The sequence below is a fragment of the Vombatus ursinus genome, unplaced genomic scaffold, assembly GCF_900497805.2.
Source record: "Vombatus ursinus unplaced genomic scaffold, bare-nosed wombat genome assembly UNPS02014830.1, whole genome shotgun sequence".
Classification (NCBI taxonomy): Eukaryota; Metazoa; Chordata; class Mammalia; order Diprotodontia; family Vombatidae; genus Vombatus; species Vombatus ursinus.
Genome location: NW_020954608.1, coordinates 35,820,041 through 35,843,987, shown reverse-complemented (window position 1 = coordinate 35,843,987; position 23,947 = coordinate 35,820,041). Strand labels below are relative to the sequence as shown.

General features: G+C 36.3%; 1 protein-coding gene and 1 pseudogene across 1 annotated transcript in view; one reads left to right on the top strand and one right to left on the bottom strand.

Moving 5' to 3' along the window:
- KIN (Kin17 DNA and RNA binding protein) overlaps positions 1 to 23,947 on the bottom strand; it is a 33,121-nt gene that overhangs the window by 5,779 nt on the left and 3,395 nt on the right. Inside the window, exons 2-11 of the mRNA XM_027838679.1 lie at positions 23,695 to 23,789; positions 17,861 to 17,904; positions 17,653 to 17,775; positions 15,548 to 15,729; positions 13,114 to 13,162; positions 12,843 to 12,897; positions 9,272 to 9,401; positions 6,501 to 6,551; positions 3,560 to 3,628; positions 635 to 734 (exon numbers count right to left, since the gene is read on the bottom strand). Of these exons, the coding sequence (XP_027694480.1) occupies positions 635 to 734; positions 3,560 to 3,628; positions 6,501 to 6,551; positions 9,272 to 9,401; positions 12,843 to 12,897; positions 13,114 to 13,162; positions 15,548 to 15,729; positions 17,653 to 17,775; positions 17,861 to 17,904; positions 23,695 to 23,789 (898 nt within the window). The remainder of the gene's footprint in view (positions 1 to 634; positions 735 to 3,559; positions 3,629 to 6,500; positions 6,552 to 9,271; positions 9,402 to 12,842; positions 12,898 to 13,113; positions 13,163 to 15,547; positions 15,730 to 17,652; positions 17,776 to 17,860; positions 17,905 to 23,694; positions 23,790 to 23,947) is intronic.
- On the top strand, positions 19,934 to 21,981 carry LOC114025428 (annotated as a pseudogene).

Genomic DNA, 23,947 nt, shown 5'->3' with positions numbered 1-23,947 from the left:
TTGGTATCATTATTATTACAGAAGTAGTACATTCAGTATGACATATAGGGCCAACCTTAGAATCAGGAAGACATAATTTCAAAACTGGCCTCTGAAAAATACTGCGTGACCACAGATAAATCACTTAACCTAACAGCACCCCAGGTAACTGAGATTATAAATTACATATGAATTATTAATTTGCAATAGTGAAGTAAAGTTCCACATTAGGAGTAACCTGCATAGACAAAATTACATGTCATTCTAGTACATAAATACTTTCAAATTTTCTTATTATGTAAAATCTTGTACTAGAAACTCAAGTTAAAAGGGGAAAAATAAATTTAAATGACAAATGCCCTGGCAAGGCAGTGGTAGCATCCAACTTTACAAGTAGAGAAAAAAATTAGAAGACCACTGCTGTAACTTGTATGTAAATAACTCTCTTTGGTAAAGAAAGAGTATGCAGACAATCCATGAATTTACTCAAATTTCATTCATTTATGACACTGTATTCCCCTCTACAAACTGGCAAAAAAAAAAATCTAAAAAGAAAATCTTATTCATGACCCTTAAATGAAGGTACAGCGTGAATCTAAGAATGAAATGAATCACTTTCATGGCACAGAAGTTACAGATTTGCAAAGAGATTTACCTGGTGCTGGTATTACTGTCTCTAAATGGGTCTGGTCAAGTTTTAGTTTGTCTCCAGAATCAATCATCTTTACCACTGCTGTGTATTTGTCAATTACTTCCTGTGCATAAAATTAACATTTTAGAAAACAAACTTTTAAAAACACAAACAAAAGATAAAAATTATGGCTACATCAAAGGAGCAGTAAAGTCATTCTACAAACTTCAGTGTTTTCCAAGGTCCAAAAATGGCTTCAAATCTAAGGTTTCCAAAAGCAAACCTAGATCAAAGCTTATCTAAGATTTTTATCTGCTAAAGAAAGAGGGGTTGGAAAAAGTCAGACCATTTTTAAAAATGAAGTAGAAGAGGCGCAGCTAGGTAGCGCAGTGGATAGAGCTCTGGCCTTGGAGTCAGGAGGACCTGCGTTTAAATCCGGCCTCAAACATTTGACACTTATTAGCTGTATGACCCTGGGCAAGTAACTTAACCCCAATTGCTTCACCAAAAAAAAAACCCAAAAAAACAAATGAGCTTGATGATTTTAGGAAAACACGAAGAGTGAAATGAGCAGAACCAAGAGAATGTTATACACAGTAACTTTGAACAACTAAGTCATTTTGAATATTGTAAATACTCAAATTAACTACAAAGGACCTATGAAGGAAGATGCTATCTGCCTCCAGAGAAAGAATTAATAAATAGAAGAATGTATAGTATGGTTTTATATTTATATCTCTCTATATATGTATATATAGATATATATACATATATACACACACATATACATATCTGTATCTAATGGTAGCCTTCTCTAGGGTGGAGTGGAGAGGGAAGGAGAAAAAAAATAAAAAGTACACACCAGAGAACAAAAGAAAATCTAGAAAGAAACAAGAAAAGCTGAGTAGCCTTGAAAACAATATATAGTACCTACTACATAGTTTAAAAAAAAAAAAGGAAACAGCGTGAAATGGAAATTCATGGTTTTATATTGAATCCTGTTTTTTGTCTTTATGTATTTAAGTTCAAAATAGATAATAAATTTTTTTTAAAAAGAGTATAACATCCTTTGCATATGAAGATGAATATATGCTACTGATCCACTGATTCACCATTTACAGAGTTTGTATTTTTATTTGATTTTCTAGAGATAGTGATGGGTTACATTTAGTTATTAACCCTGTCTTAATCAGTTCCCTTTGCAATGATCGCCAAAACTCTGAGATAGTTATAGCCACTTTAGATTCAATTTGATATATATTAAGAACTCATTAAGTACAATGTTCTATGTTTGGTATAGGGATGTATAAAAATGAAAAAAAAAAAAGACATAGTCCCTGCTCAGAAGCAGTTCATAAAAGTAGAAGAAATGACAAGCATGTAGGTAATTAATACAAATTAGAAGGCATTAAATATAAGGGTGGCACAGTGGACAGTACTGAACTTGGAATCCAGAAGACCCAAGTTTAAATCCTGCCTCAAATAATTACTGGCTTTGTGGCCCTTATAACATCACACAACCTTTTGCAGCCTCAGTTTTTTCATCTGTAAAAAGGGGATAATAATAGCACCTATCTTCCCCTATTAGATTGTAAGCCAGGGACTATCTGTCTTGTTCATATTTGTATCCTCAGAGGGTAGGACAGTGCCGTGCACATAGCAGGCACTTAATAAATGTTTATTGAGTGATCTCACAGTTTATTGTGAGAATCAAACCAGATAATGTAGTAAAGTGCTTTGCAAACTTTAAAACACTAACAAATGCTATATTCACGAAACTGAGTCCTGTAAAAGAGATGAAAAAAATGCAACTCCCTACTTTAAAGTGTTACACAAATCCTAGCCATCATCAGTATCATAATCATCATCATCATCATCATCACCATCACTATCTTCAACAAAGAGATGGGGAACTAAGGATATAGACTATTTTATATGTTGTCAGGCACAGATATATTGGTTGGTTTTGTTAAAAACAATTTTTAAAAATCTTTGTTACAAAGAAAGGGGATATATGTATAAATGAATGTGATATAAAATAGAGGCATCAATTTTATAATTTGTTTTTAAATATAAAGGCAAAATCCCAACAAAGTGCAAAGAGATTGAGAGTTGAAGAAGATATTGCTTCTATCTGCAAGGCAAGGGGTTGAGAAGGCAAAGAGGGGAAAGGGGTAAAGGATCAGGGAAGGCTTCAGGGAGGATAAGGTATTTAAGCTGCACCTTAAAAACAGGAAAGATTTTAATACATGGATAGAGATGGGCATGGGGAATGAGATGAACAAGAACATAGAAAAAAAAAAGGACAAGAAGAAATTGGGAAACAATGAACAGTCCAAGTGGGCTGAAACTGTTGGTGAAAAGGAATAAGGACAAGAGAATGTTAACATTATCAGAGCAATGCATCAGACTCTTCAGAAAGCAGTATGAGGGGGGAAGCTAGGTGGCGCAGTGGATAAAGCACCAGCCCTGGAATCAGGAGGGCCTGAGTTCAAATCTGGCCTCAGACACCTGACTCCCAGCTGTGTGACCCTGGGCAAATCACTTAACCCCACTGCCTAGTAAAAAAAAAAAAAAAAAAGTGATATGAAAGATAGAACAAGCAATGGACTAGAAATAGGAAGACCAATTAGGTTATTAGAGCAGCCCAGGAAAGATATATTATATACTACAGTGGAAGCAGAAAGAATAGAAAGAAGGGAATGGATTTAGGACCTATTACGGAAACAGAATTGAGAGGACTTAATTAACAGCTGAATGCAGAGAAATATAGGAAATGTAAGAAAGGACTGCGATTTAAAAATTTTTCTTGCACTTTGAGGATTCAAACAGAGGACTCAAACCAGCACTAAACTGTAACTGGTCAAAATACTGGTGCTGCACTACAGAAACAAACAATTTACTCAATTTCTCCAAAATTTCTGGCTGACAACAGCTTCACAGGCTTACCTGGACAACTCCCTTTTTCTTATGATATTTCTCTCCAAGTTTTTTGGTTATAATTTTCACAATAATTTCCTTTAACAAAAACAAAGAAAAGAAATTATTTAAAAAAAAAAGGATTGAATCTTTCTTTCTATTATGTTCCTTTACTTTAAGTTGATGTTTATGGAAGAGCTTTTCCTAAGTCAGCTGTTACTGCTGTGCTACAGCAAATATGAAGGCAGATTTCCAAGCCTGGCCACTGCTGGCTAATCTATGAGCAAAACACTCCCTTAAAAACCTCTAATTTCTTGTTCAAATCACTATTACCAAAGAAGAGTAAAGATAAGAAGACTCTTCTTATCCCTGGTGAAAATATTTCAACACCTAAGAATCTTTACCTCTTGAATTTTAACACCATTAACTCATGTCCTCCATGTATAGTCTATTATTTTGTTGATTTCATTCTTTTAAAAAATATATATGTATAAAGTTAACCAAACATACTCAAATATTCTAACACTCAACAAAAAATACTGTACAGAAAAGTATAAAGTTTCACTATTTACAGTTAAAGTTCAAGAAACTAAAAACAAGATAAACCACTGTTCAATCTTGATAGATATTGGGATTAGCAAAGATTCCTAGAAAAACAGGAATTTTTAAAGCTCATATATTGTAGTCAAATTAGTTCAAAAGTTTCTCATTATATGACTTTCAATTTTTGATTCAACAGGAATTTTCAGATTAACTCGTTATCTTTTTTTTTGAGAATCTAATTTTCAAATGGTAGAAAAAAATTAGTTTCACATATAAATAGAAGTTGAGCTTGTTTCTTCTTTCCGTCTTCCTGATTCTGATAAGCTTTCCAAAAGTCAGCAATGAAAATTCAGTTGCTTCATTTATTGCTATATTCAGTGCAACGATTTTGTATTTGTTATTTCAAATGTTTATTTTTAAAAAGAGAATAGCTAGATACCAGTCCTACATTTAGCTATGTTAAATACTGAATTTAAAAAAGTTTAGAAGGCTGGTATGATGGAAGGAGGAAGGCGTGTAAGGCAGCAAAGAATAAAATCTTTTAATACTAGAACTCTTTTTAGCATCTAAAAGAATGTTTGAACCTTCTTAATCCAAGTCTATCCTGAAACTTCTGAAAAGAAGCTAATTAATGCCAGGGCAGACAGTTCTTCTGACTCAGGTACTACTGTATGCCATAAGGAAATAAGCTGTGCTTACCAAAGGCCATAAAATGAGGTAACCTGAAGAGAGATGATGATTTTTTATGCAATTATAATTTTTACCCACTAAGTTCCTTTCTTTCTAGAGTTTTAAAGAATTCGTATGGTTGGACAAACTGCTTCAGGGTACAAAGAGAGTACAATATACCTCCCTAGCTGAAAAAGCTGAACAACAGCATTAATATATTGATTAGTTTAATTGTATATATGGAAGTCATGTGAAGTTGTTGGTAAATTACAAGTGGATATCATATTCGTGGAACGACAGTTAGTCAACAAAAAGAACCAACACTTCAGAGAACTACAATTATTTACTAAGCTAAAAATCACTGAACTACCCATAGGGTTTAGCGGCATAGTAGACAAGAGTCCTGGATTAAAAGAGTGTCTGATCAAAGACCCTGGAGGCAATTCTGTCTCTGCCACTTACTCCCTGGGTATCTCTAAGCAAATCACTTAAAATTTTTTGAGCCTCATTTTCCTCATCTATAAAACGGATGGGTTGGATGACCGTTAAGACCTCTTCCAACAATAAATCTAATAAACCTAAGAAATTCATCTGATTGATTCAGGTTTTAGTCTCATTATAGCTTTCATTATATAAAACTCTGGATGACAAAAATCTCTAAAGAAAACATAAAACCTATCAATTTTCAAAAACCACCTAGGAGAAAAAAGTATTTCTAGAACAACTAGGTTGATTTTTCTCTCCTACAGGGTGCAATAACATTCTCCACTGGGTAGGTGGGGAAGAAAATCTCTTTGCTCCTGTAAGAGAGCATAAACCCAAACATTACCTTCAAAAGTTTTTACAATGACCTTAACCCTCAACACACAAATGAGACACATAAAGATGATTCAATTTTCATATTCCTAAATTAATCAGGTATAGTGAGCTAGAATGGTTTTACAAATTACATTAATTTCTTATGTTAGTACAGGAAGCATTTTCTTTTTTAGAGTGACTTTCTGAATTAATCCTCATTGCCATCACTAGTAAGAATTATCTTCATTTTATAATGGTAAAAATGAAGACATTAAGGTAAAAATAAAGAAGCAATTGATTTTAAAAGACAGGGGTAGATACAACATATCAGTGGCATCAGCCTTCCCATCTCCTAGTTTAAATACTTTGACTTTTTAATTGGCACATTTCTTTCTTCCAAGAGTTGCCTCCTTAGAAGATTGTGTGCCACTTCAAAGGAAAAAAAAGGTTGGTGAAAACTTTACAGCTTAGTAAATTAAGGACAGGTGCCTCAATAAATAAATACAAATGTTTTTCCTTGACCTACCAGATTCAAATCAGATTTCTTCTATAACCTAGGAACATTTTAATGTTTCTTAGTTAAAAACTATCTTCAATCTCAGATATAAAAACCTAGCTAGTCCTTACTCTTAGAAAAAAGTAGAAAACAAACTTTTATATTCAAAGGGACACTTACAATCTATTGCAAGATTTAGCACTTCCCTGTAAAACAATGCTATTCCTTTCTTGAAGTATAAAGGAATGCTCTTAAATATGTTGCATCCTAACTGAGAGATCTGAAGTCAGTAGCTACAGAAGCAAGTCTTTTTATAAAAATTACTAAATATATTATAGAAAACTGACTAAAGAGAATCTGTATTTGGAAAATTAGATATTTGTGGTAAATAAGAACAGAAAAAAGTTCATATAAAAATAAATCTGGGCCTTGAAAACTAGTACTTACTTAAAAAGTAGTACTTACAGGGTGCAGCCAATAATCTGTTCGTGCACTTTTTTTCTTTTGTTCTTCGAGCTACAAAACAAATAAGCTATTCATAATACTGTTCCTATAAAGTCCTTAATAAATTGTAAACATCATTTTCAATTACCAAGAAGATACCATGAAAAAATAAAAACTATAAAGATTCATGGTTTCACATATGATTCTCTTTCTGGCTTTCTTTGTATATGGAAATATTTCTGTTTGGTGAAGTTTGTCTACTTAATAATTAAAAAAGAAAAGAAAAACAATTCACAGAAAATTCTAGAGAAAGTATTCCAAAAGCTAGGGATAACTTGGATTGGGGGAGAGAAAGGGAAAGGAGAAGAATGGGAAAAAAAATTATGGTCAAGAAGTTGAGGGGCACCTAGGTGGTACAATAGATAGAGCTCCGGCCTTGGAGTCAGGAGGACCTGAGTTCAAATCCGACCTCAGACACTTGGCACTTACTAGCTGTGTGACCCTAGGCAAGTCACTTAACCCCTCACCAAAAAAAATTAAAAAAAAAAAATGAAGTTTAACACCAAAGACTCAGGGTATGCCATGAGTGTGAAAAATCCCAGGGGAAGAATTTCCTCTACTGACTCATCTCCAATATCAGCCCTTCTGACCTTTCTTGTCTCTTTAGACCTTACTTCTCTCCACAGGCTCTATTTAGTTATACTGGGCTTCTCACTGTTCCTCATGAGGACACTCTATCTCCCACCTCAGGGCTTTTGCACTATTCCTGGAATGCTCTCCTCCATCACTTCCATCTGCCTCTTAATTTCCCTAGCTTTCTTCTCAGCTCAAATTCTACCTTCTGCAAGATGCCTTCACTGACCTCCTTCAACTGCCAGTGTTTTCTCATTTTACACATTGTCTCCACACTCGATTATGAACTCCTTAAGAGCAAGATCTGGTTTGACTTTTCTCTATATCCCCAGTGCTCAGCAGAATGCTTGGCACAGAGTAAACACTGAAATGCTTGTTGACTGGCTGACTTGCTGACTATAAGCTACCAACTTTTAATTGTTAAAAAGTAGGCAAAGTAGGACTCCTAAAAGTTCTCATTTCATTCACTTTTAAAGATAAATGCAACAACTGAAACTAGCTTGTTCATCTCTCCCGCTGTTACAGACTAGAAATGATGTTTATGCAAAGAGTTGGGATTACCCTCCAGTGTCAGAGCAAGTTTAAGCACAAGAAGCCAATGGCATTTGAAATTATTTGAAAAGTCAGAAGAAGAGAGAAATAAAAAATACAAACAACCAGAAGGAGGAATAGATAAATGGATGACAGAACTCTGTCACATACTCAGCTCTTTCACATTCTTATTGGCTTCAAGTTAAACCTCATTTTCCAATTTCCCTTTGGAAAAAATGAGAATACTGTATCTCCAACTGAAACCTAATTCTAGAGTCTCCAACTTCTCACATGAATGAAGGGTAACCAAGATATTCAAGATTAAAAATGAAAGAAATTAATCTGGAGGGTATGCCATTTAAGCAGCTACTCAGTCTGCTGCTTTTATATCATACTTAAGCCTTTCAATTTGTCCTACACAGTGTGAATTTTCAGCATCAGGAGAGACTGAAGAACAGGAAAAAAAACAACAGATGAAAGCACTAGAGATTTTACTTTATCAGTACTACCTAAATTAATTTTTTAAGGGATGAAATTTTTAAGTCCATAGATAAAAACGCATCCCTGAAAGACAACGGCAGGTATAACACAGTAACGTGTTATACCAAAAAGTAAGCACGTTCAATGACCTCAAAAATAATTTATGTCAATCTTTTGATAGCTAGAAACAAAGTAGAAAGTTTCTTTGGTAAGGGAGAGGGAAAGAGAGAGCAACTGTTTTAACCATTTTGACAACAAAGTACTCAGTTTCTTTCTAGTCCTTCTCCCTTTTCAAGTAGGGTAAAGCTAAGGTCTGGGGGTTGCAGAAACAGACACCTGCTAGAACATATACAAAGTCCCACTGTAGCTCTAGAGCCACAAATTGACCCTCATTAGTTAAATGCTTTCAACTGTACAAATTAGTTTAACTAAAGATTCAACATTATGAGCTCCGCCAAAAAATTAAAAATACCTCATCTGGACATCTTCAGTCACTTGCCAGGATGTGCTAAGATTGGAAGCAACAGGAAAACACAAGGATACTGGTCTGAAATTAAGGACTGATTATTGAGAATGTATATTTCCAAAGAGGAAAAAAATTAACTCAGAGACTAAGGGGAAAAATAACTGTTCTGGCTTTAATAATCCTTTGGATATAAAGCTTTGATTGATAATACATTGTTGCTGACCTTTCTAACTCTGTACCCAAACTGTATAGTGTTTTTTAATGACAACTCTTCAGGCACAAAAGCGTGGTATTTATTCTGGTACTCTAAGTAGATAACTTCACAGACGGATATGGCTAACAATCACTTCTCATAAAATAGCATGCATAAACTTGGCCAGTCTAAGACGGACACATATTTGTATAATATACTGCAACATTCATTAAGCTCTTCTTGGATTTTCATCAGCTTTGAAGTATATAATTAATCCTCCCCTTAGGGGCAGTTAGGTAGCACAATGGATACGGCACTGGTCTTGGAGTCAGAAGGACCTGAGTTCAAATCTGGCCTCAGACCAAACACTTGACACTTACTAGCTGTGCGACCCAGGGCAAGTCACTTAACCCCAATTGCCTAAAAATAAAAAATAAAAATTAAAAAGAGTCAATTAATATTTTATAAGATACCCTCTCTTAACTATACCTCCATTATTTCATCAAGTGCAGATTTCTTCTTCTTCTTTTCTTTTGACTGAGATGAGCTTTGGGATGATTCTTTCCGTTTGACTGATGCTGCAGTTCCCACCATGTTCAATGCACTAGGACCCAGAGAACTGATGGAAACAAAGACCAGGTCAGTTAACTGTGAGTTCCTTGAGATCAGGCACTGTCTTTTACCTTTCTTCCCAGCACTTAGTACAATGCCTAACACGTGGCAGTTGCCTAATAAATGCTTGCTGACTGACCTAGCAAATACCATATGCAAAAAAAAGTTTTACAATAAAGAAAGATTAACAAGAGAATCATTATATTTGATAGCACCTCTGATTTATAAGAACTAAAGTCAATAAAAAGAATAAAGAAGGTACCCTGGTTTAGAGGATAACAGAGGCTTACAAGGTTCCAGTCACTGTAGAGGCATTGACTAGCCATATAAATGTTTACAGAATATCAGAAATTAAAAATAAAAACACAGAAGCCATCTAGTCCAACCCATACCTAATTAAGAATCCAAGCAGTCATTCAGCCTTTCCTTGAAGAATTGAAGAGTAAGAGGCAGTTCATTCCACTTTTGGGTAGCTTTAATTGTTAGTAAATTCTTCCATAGTTCCAGTCAAAATCTGACTCTCTGCAACTTCCACCTAATGATCCTAGTTACGCATTTTGGGGTTCAAGTAGAACAAGTCTGATCCCTCATCCACACAACAGCCTTTCAGATCCTTGAAGACAGCTATCATGTCCCCAGTCAATCTTTTTTTTTCAGCTTAAACATGTCTAATTCCTTCCAGAGATCCTCTTATGGTATGTATGATCTTGAGGTTTCTCACCACCTTGGTTGCCCTCCTTTGGATACTCTCCAGCTTATCAATGTCATTCCTAAAATGTGGCACCCAGATCTGACCAGGACAAAATAAAACAAGATTATTGTCTCCCTAAGCCTGCATACTATGCCTCTCTCAAATGTAAGAGAGATTTACCTCTCATGGTAACCTTCTGCTTACCATCTCATACTGATGACTCATGTAATGTTTATAGTTCTATTATTCAAGTGCCAAGATCTTTTCCAGATGAACTACTATCTAGACATTCCACCTTTACCTTATACTTATGAAGATGATTTCTTAAATTCAAATATAAAATTTTACATGTATCCCCATTAAATTTCATTTCATTAGATTCTGCACCAGGTGTCAAATATGCAGCCACAATACTCAAACCTGCACCAGATTAAAATGTAATTGGGAAATATTTAACAAAATAAATTAAACATATAATATAAAATATATAATGTTAATATGTAGTTTTCTGAGTCAATAGGTGGCATGCAGGAATCCTTATATACAGTTTAATTAAGCCCCATTTCTATTTGGGTTTGACACCAATGTTTTAGACAACTGAGATCTTTTTGGACGCCAAAAAGATCTCAATCTGTCACCCAACCTCAGGCTAGCTCTCCAAAATTTGTATCATCTAGAAATTTGAGAAGTGTACTATTGATGTCTGTCAATATCTTTGGTAAAAATGTTAAGTGCCACATGGCCAAGAATAATTGCTAGGGTCCTCCTTCCAAGTTCACATAAAATCATTAACAGATTCCTGGCTAAGATGGCTGCTTGAGGAGAAAAAGGCAGCCCAGCTCCCACATAGAAAAAAAAAATACAAGAAATAGTACCAAACCAAATAATGATCAAGAAATCAAATGAGAAACTATAGTTTTTCATTTTATACTCCCTAGAATAGCATTAAAAAAAAAATCAGCCAGAAGACCAAGCAAAGAGGAGCCCCTGAAAAAGCAAGCATAGATGCCAGCATGGACAAAGAAAATGAAAGCCTCTCAGTGACCAGAGTCAGGCTAAAAACATGTGTAGACTACAAGACTATGTATCTGGAGGCAGCAAAAGTGAAGAGTTATGTTAGAAAGCCTCAGAGTGGTCAAAAACCCACAACATAAACTAGAAGCAACCTGGAACAGCACTGAGCAGTATGAATGCATCAGTACCTGGGACTAAGACACCCCAAGCCCAAAACTCCATGATCCATAGGACTCCGCCCTGAGACACCATACAGGGTCCTAAAGACCTAGTACCCTGAACCTCATAGACTCACAGAATGCCTAAAACCTAGCAGCATTCTAACTGTAGATACTCTCCTGGAGACAGAAATCAGCACAAGAACACAGGTGACTCAGATCAAGAACAAGGGGAAGAATACCCTACCAAAAAGTATAGTAGAGGGCAGTGCCTGGCCCTGGCACAAGGCTCAGTTCAGGAATTGAAATCAAAGAACACACTGACCAGGATAAAGAACTCAGCATAGATCTAGAGATGCCCCAAATCCAACCCAGAATACTGATGTCATAACAATGTCAAGCAAAGACTTAAAAAGAAAAAATGGATTTTCCACAAAGACTATATGACTACCAGAAGAAATGAAGCAAGAGATAAAAAAAAATTAAATAAAAACTATTTAGGAAAGAATTATAAAGAGAATAAAAGGCAAGAGAGAAAGTAGTAAACCTTACCAAAGTAACAGAATCCCTGAAAAGTAGAACAGACCGAAGAGAAATCAACTACTCCATGAGACAGCAAAAAACATAAGAACTAAATTAAAAGACTAGAAAATATAAGATAGGTGATATCAAAAACAACCACCCAAGAAAATAGTTCCAGGAGAGATTAATTTAAAAATCATTGAGCTCCCTGCTAACCATGATTTGAGAAAGAAATAAAAGTCCTGAACACTCACAACAAATCAAACATGAAACTGCCCAATGACTACAGGGGCAAAAAATAATGATTATCCCTATCCTCAAGGAACTACATTCTCATGGGCAATTCGACACATGTACAGACAAATTTAAAAAACTTATTTCAAGAGAGGGAGGGCATAAACAACCGGGGCATCCTATCTCACAGGGAATAGTACCAAAGCTCAGGCTTCAAGGAAGCTAAGGATTCCAAAAATCTAACAAAAACTAATAAAAGGATCAAAACCAAACACAGACATGTAAAATTTCAATGAAAATTGTAAACATTATCCTTTATAATGCAATTTTGTTTATCTGGGTAATGGTATCAATTTATATTACATGGCACTGAAATGAGAAAACTGCATAGCCTTTGTGATTTAACAATATACATCATTAAATTGAATTAGACAGACCTAAAAGGTACAAGAGAATATCAAAATATCTTTTTCTGAAAAGATAACATCTTATATAAGCAAGTGCCAAACAAGCCATAATCAGACTCATAGAGCCAGAAAGGACCACAGAGGTCATCTAATCCAACTCCCTAATTTAAAAGATGAAAAAATTTAAGTCCCAGTTATAAAAGAAGAAAAAACATGCTACACCAAATCAGAGTTAAGGTGATTCACACAACATATTCCCATTTAATAGAGCTGCTGTGAGGGTCAAATGAGATAATGTAGATAAAGAGCTTTTTCAATTATCAAGTACAACATAAAATTATTAAAGAATATGAACTTTCTCCCCTAGGCGTATCACAAAAATTTTCCATATTCTTAATTAAGTAATTGTAAATGTTACTAACCTTGGTTTGGAAGAAGCTCCTGAAGTACTTGCTCCTTTATTCAAATTGAATGCAACTAGGGACACATCCCCCCAAAAAAGAGAAAAGAAAATCAAAATAGGCTTTGGGAAGGTGACAATAAAAGTTTTTTTTTTTTAAAATAAATTTCAAACCAAGAAATTAAACATATTCAGGTAGAAACTTTAAAAATTTATAAAAACTAAAATATTTCTACTGACTAACTCACTTTACTGGAATTCAAAGTATCTATGTTAAAAAAAATACCCCTTACCTTTCTCTTCATCATTTTCCCTGCTTAATTCAGTGAAAACTGGACATTCCTGAAAAGTTAAGAGTTCCAAGATTTTAGGTTCATCATTCAATTTATTCAAAATATGAAACTGCCTCAAATTAGCTCTTTATTTTAATATCAGAGGAAGCGTGGCATAGTAGAGATGACCTACATTAAAGGGTCCCCTCAACTTGTCTTTTTGAATTGCCACATTTTCCAGTAACACTGGACCCAGAGCATGCAGGAGGTCCTCACTATCAAGGACAAACAACCCACCTTGGCCCCTAGTTGATATAAACTGTTTGCATCCCACACCAGACTCCCTGTGTTCCTTGGGAGTCAAGATAGGCACCAGCAGCCAGTCTGTGCCAGGATGGAAAATTTACTCACGCAGCTGGGTCCCTTGCAGAAAAGCAGACCTCCTATCTTCATAGTACCGAGGGAAAAGAATATAGCTTTTGCCTTTGCCTTGCTCCTCCCCTTCAGGAGAGATTTTGTCCTTACACCTTTGTGCACTTTTCCCCCTCCCATGCCAAACCCCTTTAGGTGGAGTTTTGTGTTTCCACCTCCTTCCTTTGTCCGGTCATAAATATGCAAACTTCTGTATGGATTGTGAGCTCTTGGGGTTCCACACGCATTTCTCTTTAATTCATTTCTCTTTAATAAACCTAGCTTCCATGTAAATTTTGTGACGCTGTTGCCTGTTGACACCTAAGACTTAAAAAAAGCTGGCTGCAAGTCCTACCTCTGACACATATAGGTTGTATGACCCTGTGCAAGTCACCTAACCCCTCAATGCCTCAGGCAACTCTCCAAGACTATAAAACTGCTCAACAGTTGCTGATCTACAGAAGTTGAAAAAGTTTTCCTCATCAAGTTCCCTATACATCAATAAAATCACAGATACGAACCCTACTTTAACACCATACCAGTGTGGCTAATTAAGTCTAAAACTCAACCCTAAATTAAGATTCTAAAACAGTAAAAAGTATTTTGTAATAACCCCTTTGCCGTCAATATTTTCCAACTAATATTGCATATTTTCACTGAACAAATCAATATGTTAAGCTCTTCTAAGCAACCTAGTTTTTTTCACTAGCTACAGAAACAGGTCTATAGTTTAAATAATGCTTCAAGTAAACAATAAACAAAAAAATAGTAATTACCTCCAGAAATTATAGGTTCCCAATCACTTAAAAAAAAAAAAAAAAACAACAACACTTTTCTACAAAGAAGTTTCAAAAGAAGTTACTCCACAAACGTCTAAGGGGACATGAGTTTTTCTTGGTCTAATGTTTTCACTAGAAATGAACGTGAGCCAACGAGTCAGATTCAGCCTCTTGTTCAGTTGTTTCTGGTCTTAGCGACGAATACCCAGAGAAACTACTTATGCCTATAGCTGCAAAAGAGCAATGTGGTTTTAAAAACTGTCCAAAAGAGGGAAAGCAAGACAGCAAAGGGCTCAAGATCACAGGATCACAGAGGAGAGCTAGAAGGGACCTCAGAAGCTATCTCATCCAAACCCTGGCATGTCACGGAAAGATCACTTACAGACGGCAGAGATGTTCTGCCTGATCAAGCATGACAAGAATAGTAACTACTACTAATAAGGTGACTAAAAGGTCTTTGCTACATAAGAGAGTTTTCCCCCTATGTATGCAATGAAACAGCCCTCAAGAGAAGTCTTGTTTGAGTTTGAAGACGGGAGTTTTAGAAGAAACAGTCTTAGCAAATGAGAGTTCAGTGTGAAAGGAGTCGGCTCCAGAGTAGCGCTTCAAACAGGAGGCTTGGATGAGGCTCAAGGTTAGGAGTAGAATTAGTAACCTACTGCAGTCCACATGAAAGGCGGAAGAAGTCAAGCTCTGTGAGGTGTTTTTCTGTTTCTGTTTTTTGTTTTGGGGGGGAGGAGAAGCAGAAGGAATAGGGTATTTTCCCACCTTTGTTGGGGGGGATGTGTGTGGAGGAAAGGGATTTAGGCTTTATGGCAGGCAAGGTGGAGGAACTCACTGCTTTTAGCTCTTGGCCAGTTATCAATTCCATAGAAGCCATGGAGAGAAGGGAGAGCATTATTTCTAATTGCAAAAAACTGGAAGTAACTTAAATATCCAGCAAAAAGGAATGATTCTATAAACTGTGTTACATTAATGTACCAGAATACTATAATGCAATTAAAATAGATAAGCACAAAGAATATAAAGAAAGCCCTTTTATGAAGTAATCCAAAGCTAAAAATCAGAGCTAACTAGATCCACAGGGAGAAAAGTAAACAGGAATGAATGGACAAAGAATCTTAATAGACAAAGGGAATGAGTAAAAGTTGTTATGACATTTTAATGTATGAAAATTAATTTATTCAAATATAAATTTACAAAGCTGTATAAAAAAGTAAATGGGAAGTAATCTTTCTTTTCTCTTGAGAAAAGTATTTTCTTACCTGTTCTTTTCCTTCTAAACCTCTTCTTACTTGTTCTTCAATAAACTTTGCAGTTTTTTCTTCATCATCAAGGTCCTGCTTCTTTTTTTTCTCCTGCTCTTGTTGTCGACGGATAGTTTCTGGGTCTCTATCAATGTACTGAATATACCAACCTTTGGGTGTCTCATCTACTTTGCATAAACCTTAAAAAATAAATCCACAAATATAAAATCAAACTTTGCCATCAAACTAAAATATAAATGGAGATGAAAGTTGATTAGCAATTCCATTCAAAAAACATTTAATAAAATGCCTTATATAAGGTATTATGTGAGGCAGTGGAAATACAAATATTAAAAAACACCTGCCCTTGAAGAAGATGCAGCCTAATAAGGAGGACTGCTGTAATATATACTCACTTAAGTTAAGAGGTAGAACATAAAACATGTATTTAATTATAATTAATACAAAAACAATAATCATACAAAATCCAACTGATACCTCACTGTGGCATGGAAGTAACTCTGAATTCTCTAAAAGCTAAGCCAACTGAAGATCAACTTCTGGCAGGTCCAACATTCTAGTCTCTGAGTAACAATTTTGTCAGTCCCCCAAAAAGAGGCCTCCCTAACTTCAGAGAAGCTCATTCCAGACAGTTGGCAGTTGAGTAATAAACTTTATGACTACAGCAACTCAAGAAATAATTGTCAACTAAACTTGGGAAAGGCAAAGAGATGTCTCATTAAAGGGAGAACCCAAAGAATGAAATCATAGATCCTTGAATTATTGAAGTAATAATGACAACAGCAACTTACATTTACATACTTATTTTACCACTTACAAAGCACTTTCTTTACAACAAGACACTCCAGGTTCAGAGCTCTGTCCACTATAACATCCTGCCATTGTAAAGAATGCTACAAAAGTTTTAAGACTCTTGTTTTATTGCTTCCAAAGTATGAAAAGTTGGGGGGAGGAGGGGGCCTGGGGACAGTGGAATGGAGAAGGCAGAGAAGAAAAGGAAGAGAATAAGCATTCCTATGCTACCAGAGCCAGGCACTGGGTTAAGTGCCTTACTGTATCGTGACTGGTAAGTAAGGTTAGTCAACAGCAGAGGTCTGAGTAGTCTAAGTCAATCTCCTTTAGCCTTTTGTCTCTTCTCAGATCATGTGCTTATGCCTTCACAATAGCTTTGGGGCAGAGAATTAGTGAATGCTGTGGACTAGATAACAGGAAGTGTTCTTTAAGTAGCTACTCAATTAAGTGGAAAATGGTGAGATATAGAATAAGCATTGAACCAGGTTCAAAAAACCTGGGTTCTGGTCCTCCGCTCTGCAGTCCACTAGCTGTGTGACATTAGAAAATTTATTTCAACTCCCTAGGTCTCACTTTCTAGATCAGTACAACAGAAATTTGGACTCTGTTTCTTAAGGTCCCTTCCAACTCTAATATTCTATGAATCTATGATTAGAAAAACCATGAGACTTCTCCCTTTCAATCTGACTCCAACTGATAAATAAATGAAGTTATGAAGCCCTCAGTGCAAAGCACTGTGCTAAGCACTGGGGCCACAAATACAAAAGTAAAACAGTCTCTGCTCTCAAGAAAATCACATTCTAATCCAGGAGTGGGCAACCTGCAGCCTAGGGGCCACATGAGGCCCTCTAGGCCCTCTGACTGAATCCAAACCTCACAGAACAAATCTCCTTAATAAAAGGATTTGTTCTGTAAAATTTGGACTTAGTCAAAAAGCTGCAGCTTCTCCACCCCTGGTAATCTAATTCTTCAAAGATTAAATAAAAGTAAAAAGGAGAAAGCAAATACAAAACCCACCTAGGTGGGATAAGACTGAAGAGGCTTGAACAAGAAGAATGAGAAGAAAAGAATTAGTAAAGGTGGTAACAAATCCTAAAAGGGCATTGTTTAAAGGGGAAAAAAATGCCCTTTCAAGAGCACTCAACAGAAAGTCTTGTTCCATTATAGTCCAGCTTTCTCCCTGAAAATTTGCCTCAGTTGTTTTGTTGCCCCTTTACCTATTAACTTCACAAATATGCTAATAAAGTATATCAGTTGTCCTTTTTAAGAAAGACATACAACAATTATACTTCTTACTCTTTAAAAGTTACCTTCTCTGCCTAACCACTTGGTAAAATCAGTTAGTGTTTCCCATTGAGTGGCATTCATATGGATATGTTCTCGATGACTGATATACTCATTATATACAATGTTGTTGTGGACTCTTTTTGTGCCTAAAAACAAAGAACACAGAGCAGTTAAATGTGCAGATTATGAAATTATAATTAGAAGGTAACTTGAATAATATAAGTTGCCTACCAAATCGTCTTCTGAGTAGTTCTAAAAAGTCATTTCGGAACTCCCTTGGGGAAAAATAAAGGAAAATATTTAGGTAAATTTGGCAAGATCCATTATGTGTAACACATCATAATGCCTTCCTGAAATTGAAAAGAAAAAAATTAAATAAATCCATTAAAATATGACATAACTACAAAATACATGATGTGAAAGGTGCTAATAATTACTATAAATATAGTGGCCAAAACATAGAATTTAGGTAGGGAAAAGATTGTAAGAGATTGCAATCTTTAGGCAAGACCACATAAACCAGGTGAAATGACAAATTAATTACATGGATCTGTACCTGAAACACAAGGTTATAATGCAACCTGGCAGTAACGTGGGAAAAAAAAAAGCTTAGTGAGAAGAAAAAAATTCAATAAAATAGAAATTGGTCAACCCATCTTTGAGGTCTCACTAAATTTAAACTATCCTGTTTAGCCAATGAATATATCTCAGTTTTGACAGCATCCTTAATTCCACAATTAAAAGTTATCTTTTAAAGGTAACCTTTTAAAGGTGTACAGGATCACCTCCCAGAAATTAGTTTCTTTCTGCTCACTATTATTGACACTATAATAACATAGCACCTAGATCCCTTTCTTTGTCAGTTTCATAGCAAACACTTATACACCAACAGTGTGAATTTCACACTTTATATTTCACTCAGAAATAAGAAATGAGAAAGCCTAGAGTTTTCAGACTATACAGAAAGCCAATGTCTATATTGCATGGCTATGACAGAAATCTGAGAGTTAGAAGAGATCTTAGTGGCCATCTAGTCCTAACTTTACACAAAGGAATTCTCACTATGACATACACAACAAAAGATTTTCCAGCTAATGCTTGAAGAGCTTTAAGTATAAATAAGTCACTGGGCAGCCCTTGACTTTTCGACCAACTCTAAATAGTTAGGAAGTTATTTTCTGACATCAGCCTAAATTGGGTTCTTTAGTACTTCCATTCATGGCTTCAGGTTCTTCGGCTACTGGAGCCAAACAAAACAAGTCTAATCCCTACTCCATATTAATAGTCTTTCAGATATTTAAAGACAGCTATCCTCTCCCCCTCTCCTCCCTTCCAAATCTCCACAATAGACACGCCCAATTCCTTTAACTGACCTTCATATGAATGGACTCAAAGTCCTTGTCCTCCAATGGACATTCTCCAGCTTATCAATATCCTTCTAAAATAGCAGTGCCCAGGACGGAACACAAAATTGCAGACAAGAACTGACAAGGGCAGAGTATATCACTTCCCTGTTTCTGGAAGCTATGTCCCTCAATACAGTCCTAAATGAAGATTAGTTGGTTGCTAAATCACATTGCTACCTAATGTGGAGTTTGCAGTCCTCTAAAACCCCCAGATCTTTAACTGCTACCTAACCACATTTCCTCCATCTTATATTTGTAAAGTTTAAATTTTATTACCAAGTGCAAGACTTTTTGTTCATCCCTAGTGACTTTTATCTTATTAGATTCAACTCAATGCTCTAGCCTGTTAATCAATCAATAAATATTAATTAGGTACCTACTACTCGCTAGACACCATGTTAAATGCTGGGAATATAAAAAGAGGCAAGAGACTGTCCCTGCCCTCAAATGGGAGAGACAAGACACATACAAACATAAATAAAGCAAGCTATATCAGCACAAATAAATAATTAACAGAGAGAAGGCACCAGAAGTAAAATGGGTTGTGAAAGACTTCCTATTAAAGATGGAATTCTAGCTGAGTTGTAAAGGAACCCAGGGAAGTCAGTAGGCAGAGGTTAGGAAGGAGAGCAGTCCAGGAATTGGGGACAGCCAAAGGGAATGCCCAGAGCCAAGAAATGGAGTGGTTTGTTCCTAGCTGTTCCAGCCAGAACACCACTGTCACTGGATCAAAGTACATGTCGAGGAGCCTGGTATAAAAAGACTGGAAAGGTCTTGTTTGTCGGTGAAGAACAACACCTAAGTTCTTATCAATTGTCAAAACAACAAGAAACTTCCGGGAGGAGTGAAGGCTTTCGACAGGCACTGCAACATGGTCTTGGAGAACGTGGAGATGTGAATGGAGGTACCCAAAAGTGGCAAAGGCAAGAAGAAGTCAAAACCAGTGAACAAAGATTGTTACATTTCCAAGATGTTCCTGAGGGGGGGATTTAGTCATCGTGGTCCTCAAGAATCCACTCATTACTGGCAAGTAGAAGAGTCAGAGCCTCCCCTTCCCACCCCCACACTTGGCTCAGCCCAACCACTAGTTTTACCTTTTGTGAATAAAACCTTGCTGTTTTTTCTTAAAAAAAAAAAAAAAAAAAAGCCCAACGAAGCAACAGAAACTGTCCCAGTCACAAAGCAAGAGTTGCCACAGCCCCAGGCTGAGACAGGGTCTGGAACAGAATCTGACAGTGATGAACTGATACCAGAGCTTGAGGAACGGGATTCTACAAAGGCAATCACACAACAGGCCCGGCTGGCAGCAGCCGCTGAGATGGATGAGGAAAGCAAAACAGAGCTGAAGGGAAAAGAAAGTACGAAAGGCAATGTCCAAACTGCATAACTTCAACAAGTGACAGGGGTTACTACAATCACCACCCTGAAGTCTAAGAATATCCTCTTTGTAAACACAAAGCCAAATGTCTAAAAGAGCCCAGCTTCAGATACCTACACAGTCTTTGAGGAAGCCAAGATTGAGGACCTCTCTCAGCAGGCACAGCTAGCTGCTGCTGAAAAATTCAAAGTTAAGGTTGAAGCTGACATACATACAGACATACAGGAAAACACACAAACTCCAATTGTACAAGAAGAAAAGTGAAGAGGAAGAAGTTGACAAAACAGGTGTGGAAGTTAAGGACAAAGAATTGGTCATGTCTCAAGCAAATGGATCCAGAGCAAAGGCTGTCTGAGCACTAAAGAACAACAGTAAGGATATTATAAATGTTATTATGGAATTGATGATAAAACAATCTGGAGACAAAGGTATTTTTTCAGTGTTTCAGAGAAGATTAAATGTAACCTGATTTGAAATTTGTACTGTTTCTATCAATAAAGTTGTGGCTTCTTGTTGGACAAAAAAAAATGTGTACTGGACATCTAGTTCTAGATATCTGAAAGGCAATTGGAAATGCAAGACTGGAGGTCAGCAGAGGGATTGGGGCAGGACAAGTTGATCTGAGAATCATCACCATAAAGATGGTAATTAAATCCATGAGAGCTGATGAAATTAAGAGAAGTAGTAGGAGGAGAAGAGAAGAGGGTGCAAGATAGAACCTTGAGGGATAGCCAAGCTTAGAAAGTGTAATCTGAATGAGCATCTAGCAAAGGACACTGAGAAAAGGCAATCAGACAGGGAGGATGAGAATCAGGAGGGAGTGGTGCCCAGAAAACCTAGAGAGAAGAGAGGGTGATCAACAGAGTCAAAGAACCTTTTAGATTCTGACTGCCATCTACTACTAGTTAATCCTCCCTTTCTGTCATTTGCAATTTTGATGAGTATATCATCTATGCCATTATCAAATCATTAATAAAAATGTTAAACATCACAGTATGTAACAAACATCTATGCAGTGTTCCACAATTAACAACCGCTCTTATAAATTTGGCCATCCTACCAGTTCTGAATCCATCTGAGTGCATAATTATCTAGTTCACATTTCTGTATCTCCTCTCCACAAAAACAGTACATAATTCGGATCAACGTGATGACCAACCATGATTTTAGGACATCAATGAGGAATAAAATGTAATACGCTACAGATTCAAGATGTAGAATAAGACATACGTTTTCAAAAGTGGTCGATATGTGGGGCAGCGAGGTGGCGCAGTGGATACAGCACTGGCCCTGTATTCAGGAGGACCTGAGTTCAAATCAGGCCTCAGACAACGGACACTTACTAGCTGTGTGACCCTGGGCAAGTCACTTAACCTCACTGCCTAGAAAAAAAAAAACCCAAAACAGAAGTGGCCAATATGGAAATTTCTTTTGCTCAACTATGCCAATTTTTAACAAGGGTTGTGTTTTGGGGTTTTTTATCCCCCCTCGTTTTTTCAGGCTGTCTCCCATCCCTGGAAGATTCTAGGTCCTCACCTCCACCTATTGCCTTCCCTGGCTTCCTTTAAGTTCCAACTAAAATCTAATCTTCCAAAGAAGCCTTTCCTAACCACTCTTAATTCTAGTGTCTTCCCTCTGTTAATTATTTACTATATTGTATCCTGCATATAATCTATGTGTATATTTATGTGTGTATGTATATATTTTGCTTTAATTTGTTGTTGCTATCTCTCCCATTAGATTGTGAGTGCCTTGAGGGCAAGGTCTTTTACCTTTCTTTGTATTACAGCATATAGCACACTGCTTGACACAGTGTAGGTGCTGGATAAATGTTTACTAATTGATCGAGTTTTGTGGGATTGATAGGTAGGGAGTGGGTAAAAGGTGAGAGGGAAAGGAGGAAGGGAAGGAATGGAAGGAGGGAAGGGGGAGGGAAGGAAGTGAGGGAAGAAGGAAGGAAGGAATGGAAGTCCTCCTAGGTCTGTCCAGTGATCTGCCAATCAAATAACACTGTCAAAAAAGGAAATAAGGCTACCCTGCAATAACTTATGAAGGAAGAGCTAGACATGGAAAGGACCATTTGGCAAGGACCAAATAACATCGCAAGAATCTATGATATACAATTGAAGTAACTCCAACCTTATTTCTTTAAATAAGCTATATAAGACAAATAAAAAGGACACAATTTTGTACTGCCAAAAAAAAAAATATAACTACTTACATAACCACTTATGATGTAACTTTGGACAAGTCACATACCCTCAGTATCCTCATCTGTAAAGTGAGTGTTCAGGTCTAGATGATCATTAAGGTTCCTTCCAGCTCCTAACTCCTATGGTACAGGGTGTCTCAAAAGTCTTGGTGTAGTTTTAAGTTTGAATAGCTGTTTGTAGAAACAACCTGCCCTACTAAAACATGAGCAACAATAGAACTCTCTATTTTTCAAAAGTAAATCATTAGTTACTACGTTGAACTAACTGGAAACAAAGTAGATGCCCATCATTTGGGGAAATGACTAAACAAGCTACGCTATGTGAATGCAGTGAAATATCCCTGTGCTGTAAGGAATGACAACACACAGAATCAAGGAAAGATAAACATGAACTTGGACAGAGTGAAATAAGCAGAGCCAGGATACAATATGTACAATGAGAACAACAATGTAAATGCAAAGTACAATTGCAATCACCAAGAATTAAAAATGTGAATGTTGCAAAAGTATAAAGAACAAACATGACTCAAAAAAAAGATATGGGAAGTCATTTCCAGCCCACCTTTTCGCAGAGGTTCACAAGTACTGCACACTGCAATATTTTCAGATTTTTTTGATGAATTGATCAATTATGCTGATTTTAAAAAATTTTTAAGATGACTCTTAAGAAATATTATTTGTTACATAACATAGCTCTCTGGGAGATGGATGAATGCTAGGGGAAACTTTGGTGATGTTTAAAAAAAGGACATCAATAAAAACTGATCTTTTTTTCAAAATTCAATTGAATGTTGTTGAGTCCTGTCTGACTCTTGGGACCCTATTTGGGGTTTTCTTGGCAAAGACACGGGAGTGGTTTGCCATTTCCTTCTCCAGCTCATTTTACAGATGAGGAAACTAAGACAAACAGGGTTAAGTGACTTGCCCAGGGTCACCCAGCTAATAAGTATCTGAAGCTGGATTTGAACTCAGGTCTTTCTAACTCCAGGTACAGCTTTCCACCCACTGTGCCACCTAGCTGCCCAACTGAACAATGTCTTTTATCTATAGATATTCTTGAGATACTCACTCTGAAAAATAATCCATAAATTGCTGAGGATCTTCTGAAGCCAGAAGGAGTTGTCTTTGATGAGACTCTGACATGCAATGGCACTTAAAACCATTCTACAAAACAGAAAAGATGATGGTTAATTTTTTTTTAAATTTTCATAATTCATCATACTGGGTTCTAAATATCTGACCCACATTCCTACCTGATTCAGAATAAAAAGTTTCTCTTTTCCAAGGTTAATGCCCATATGTATTCAAATCCTGGCTTCATT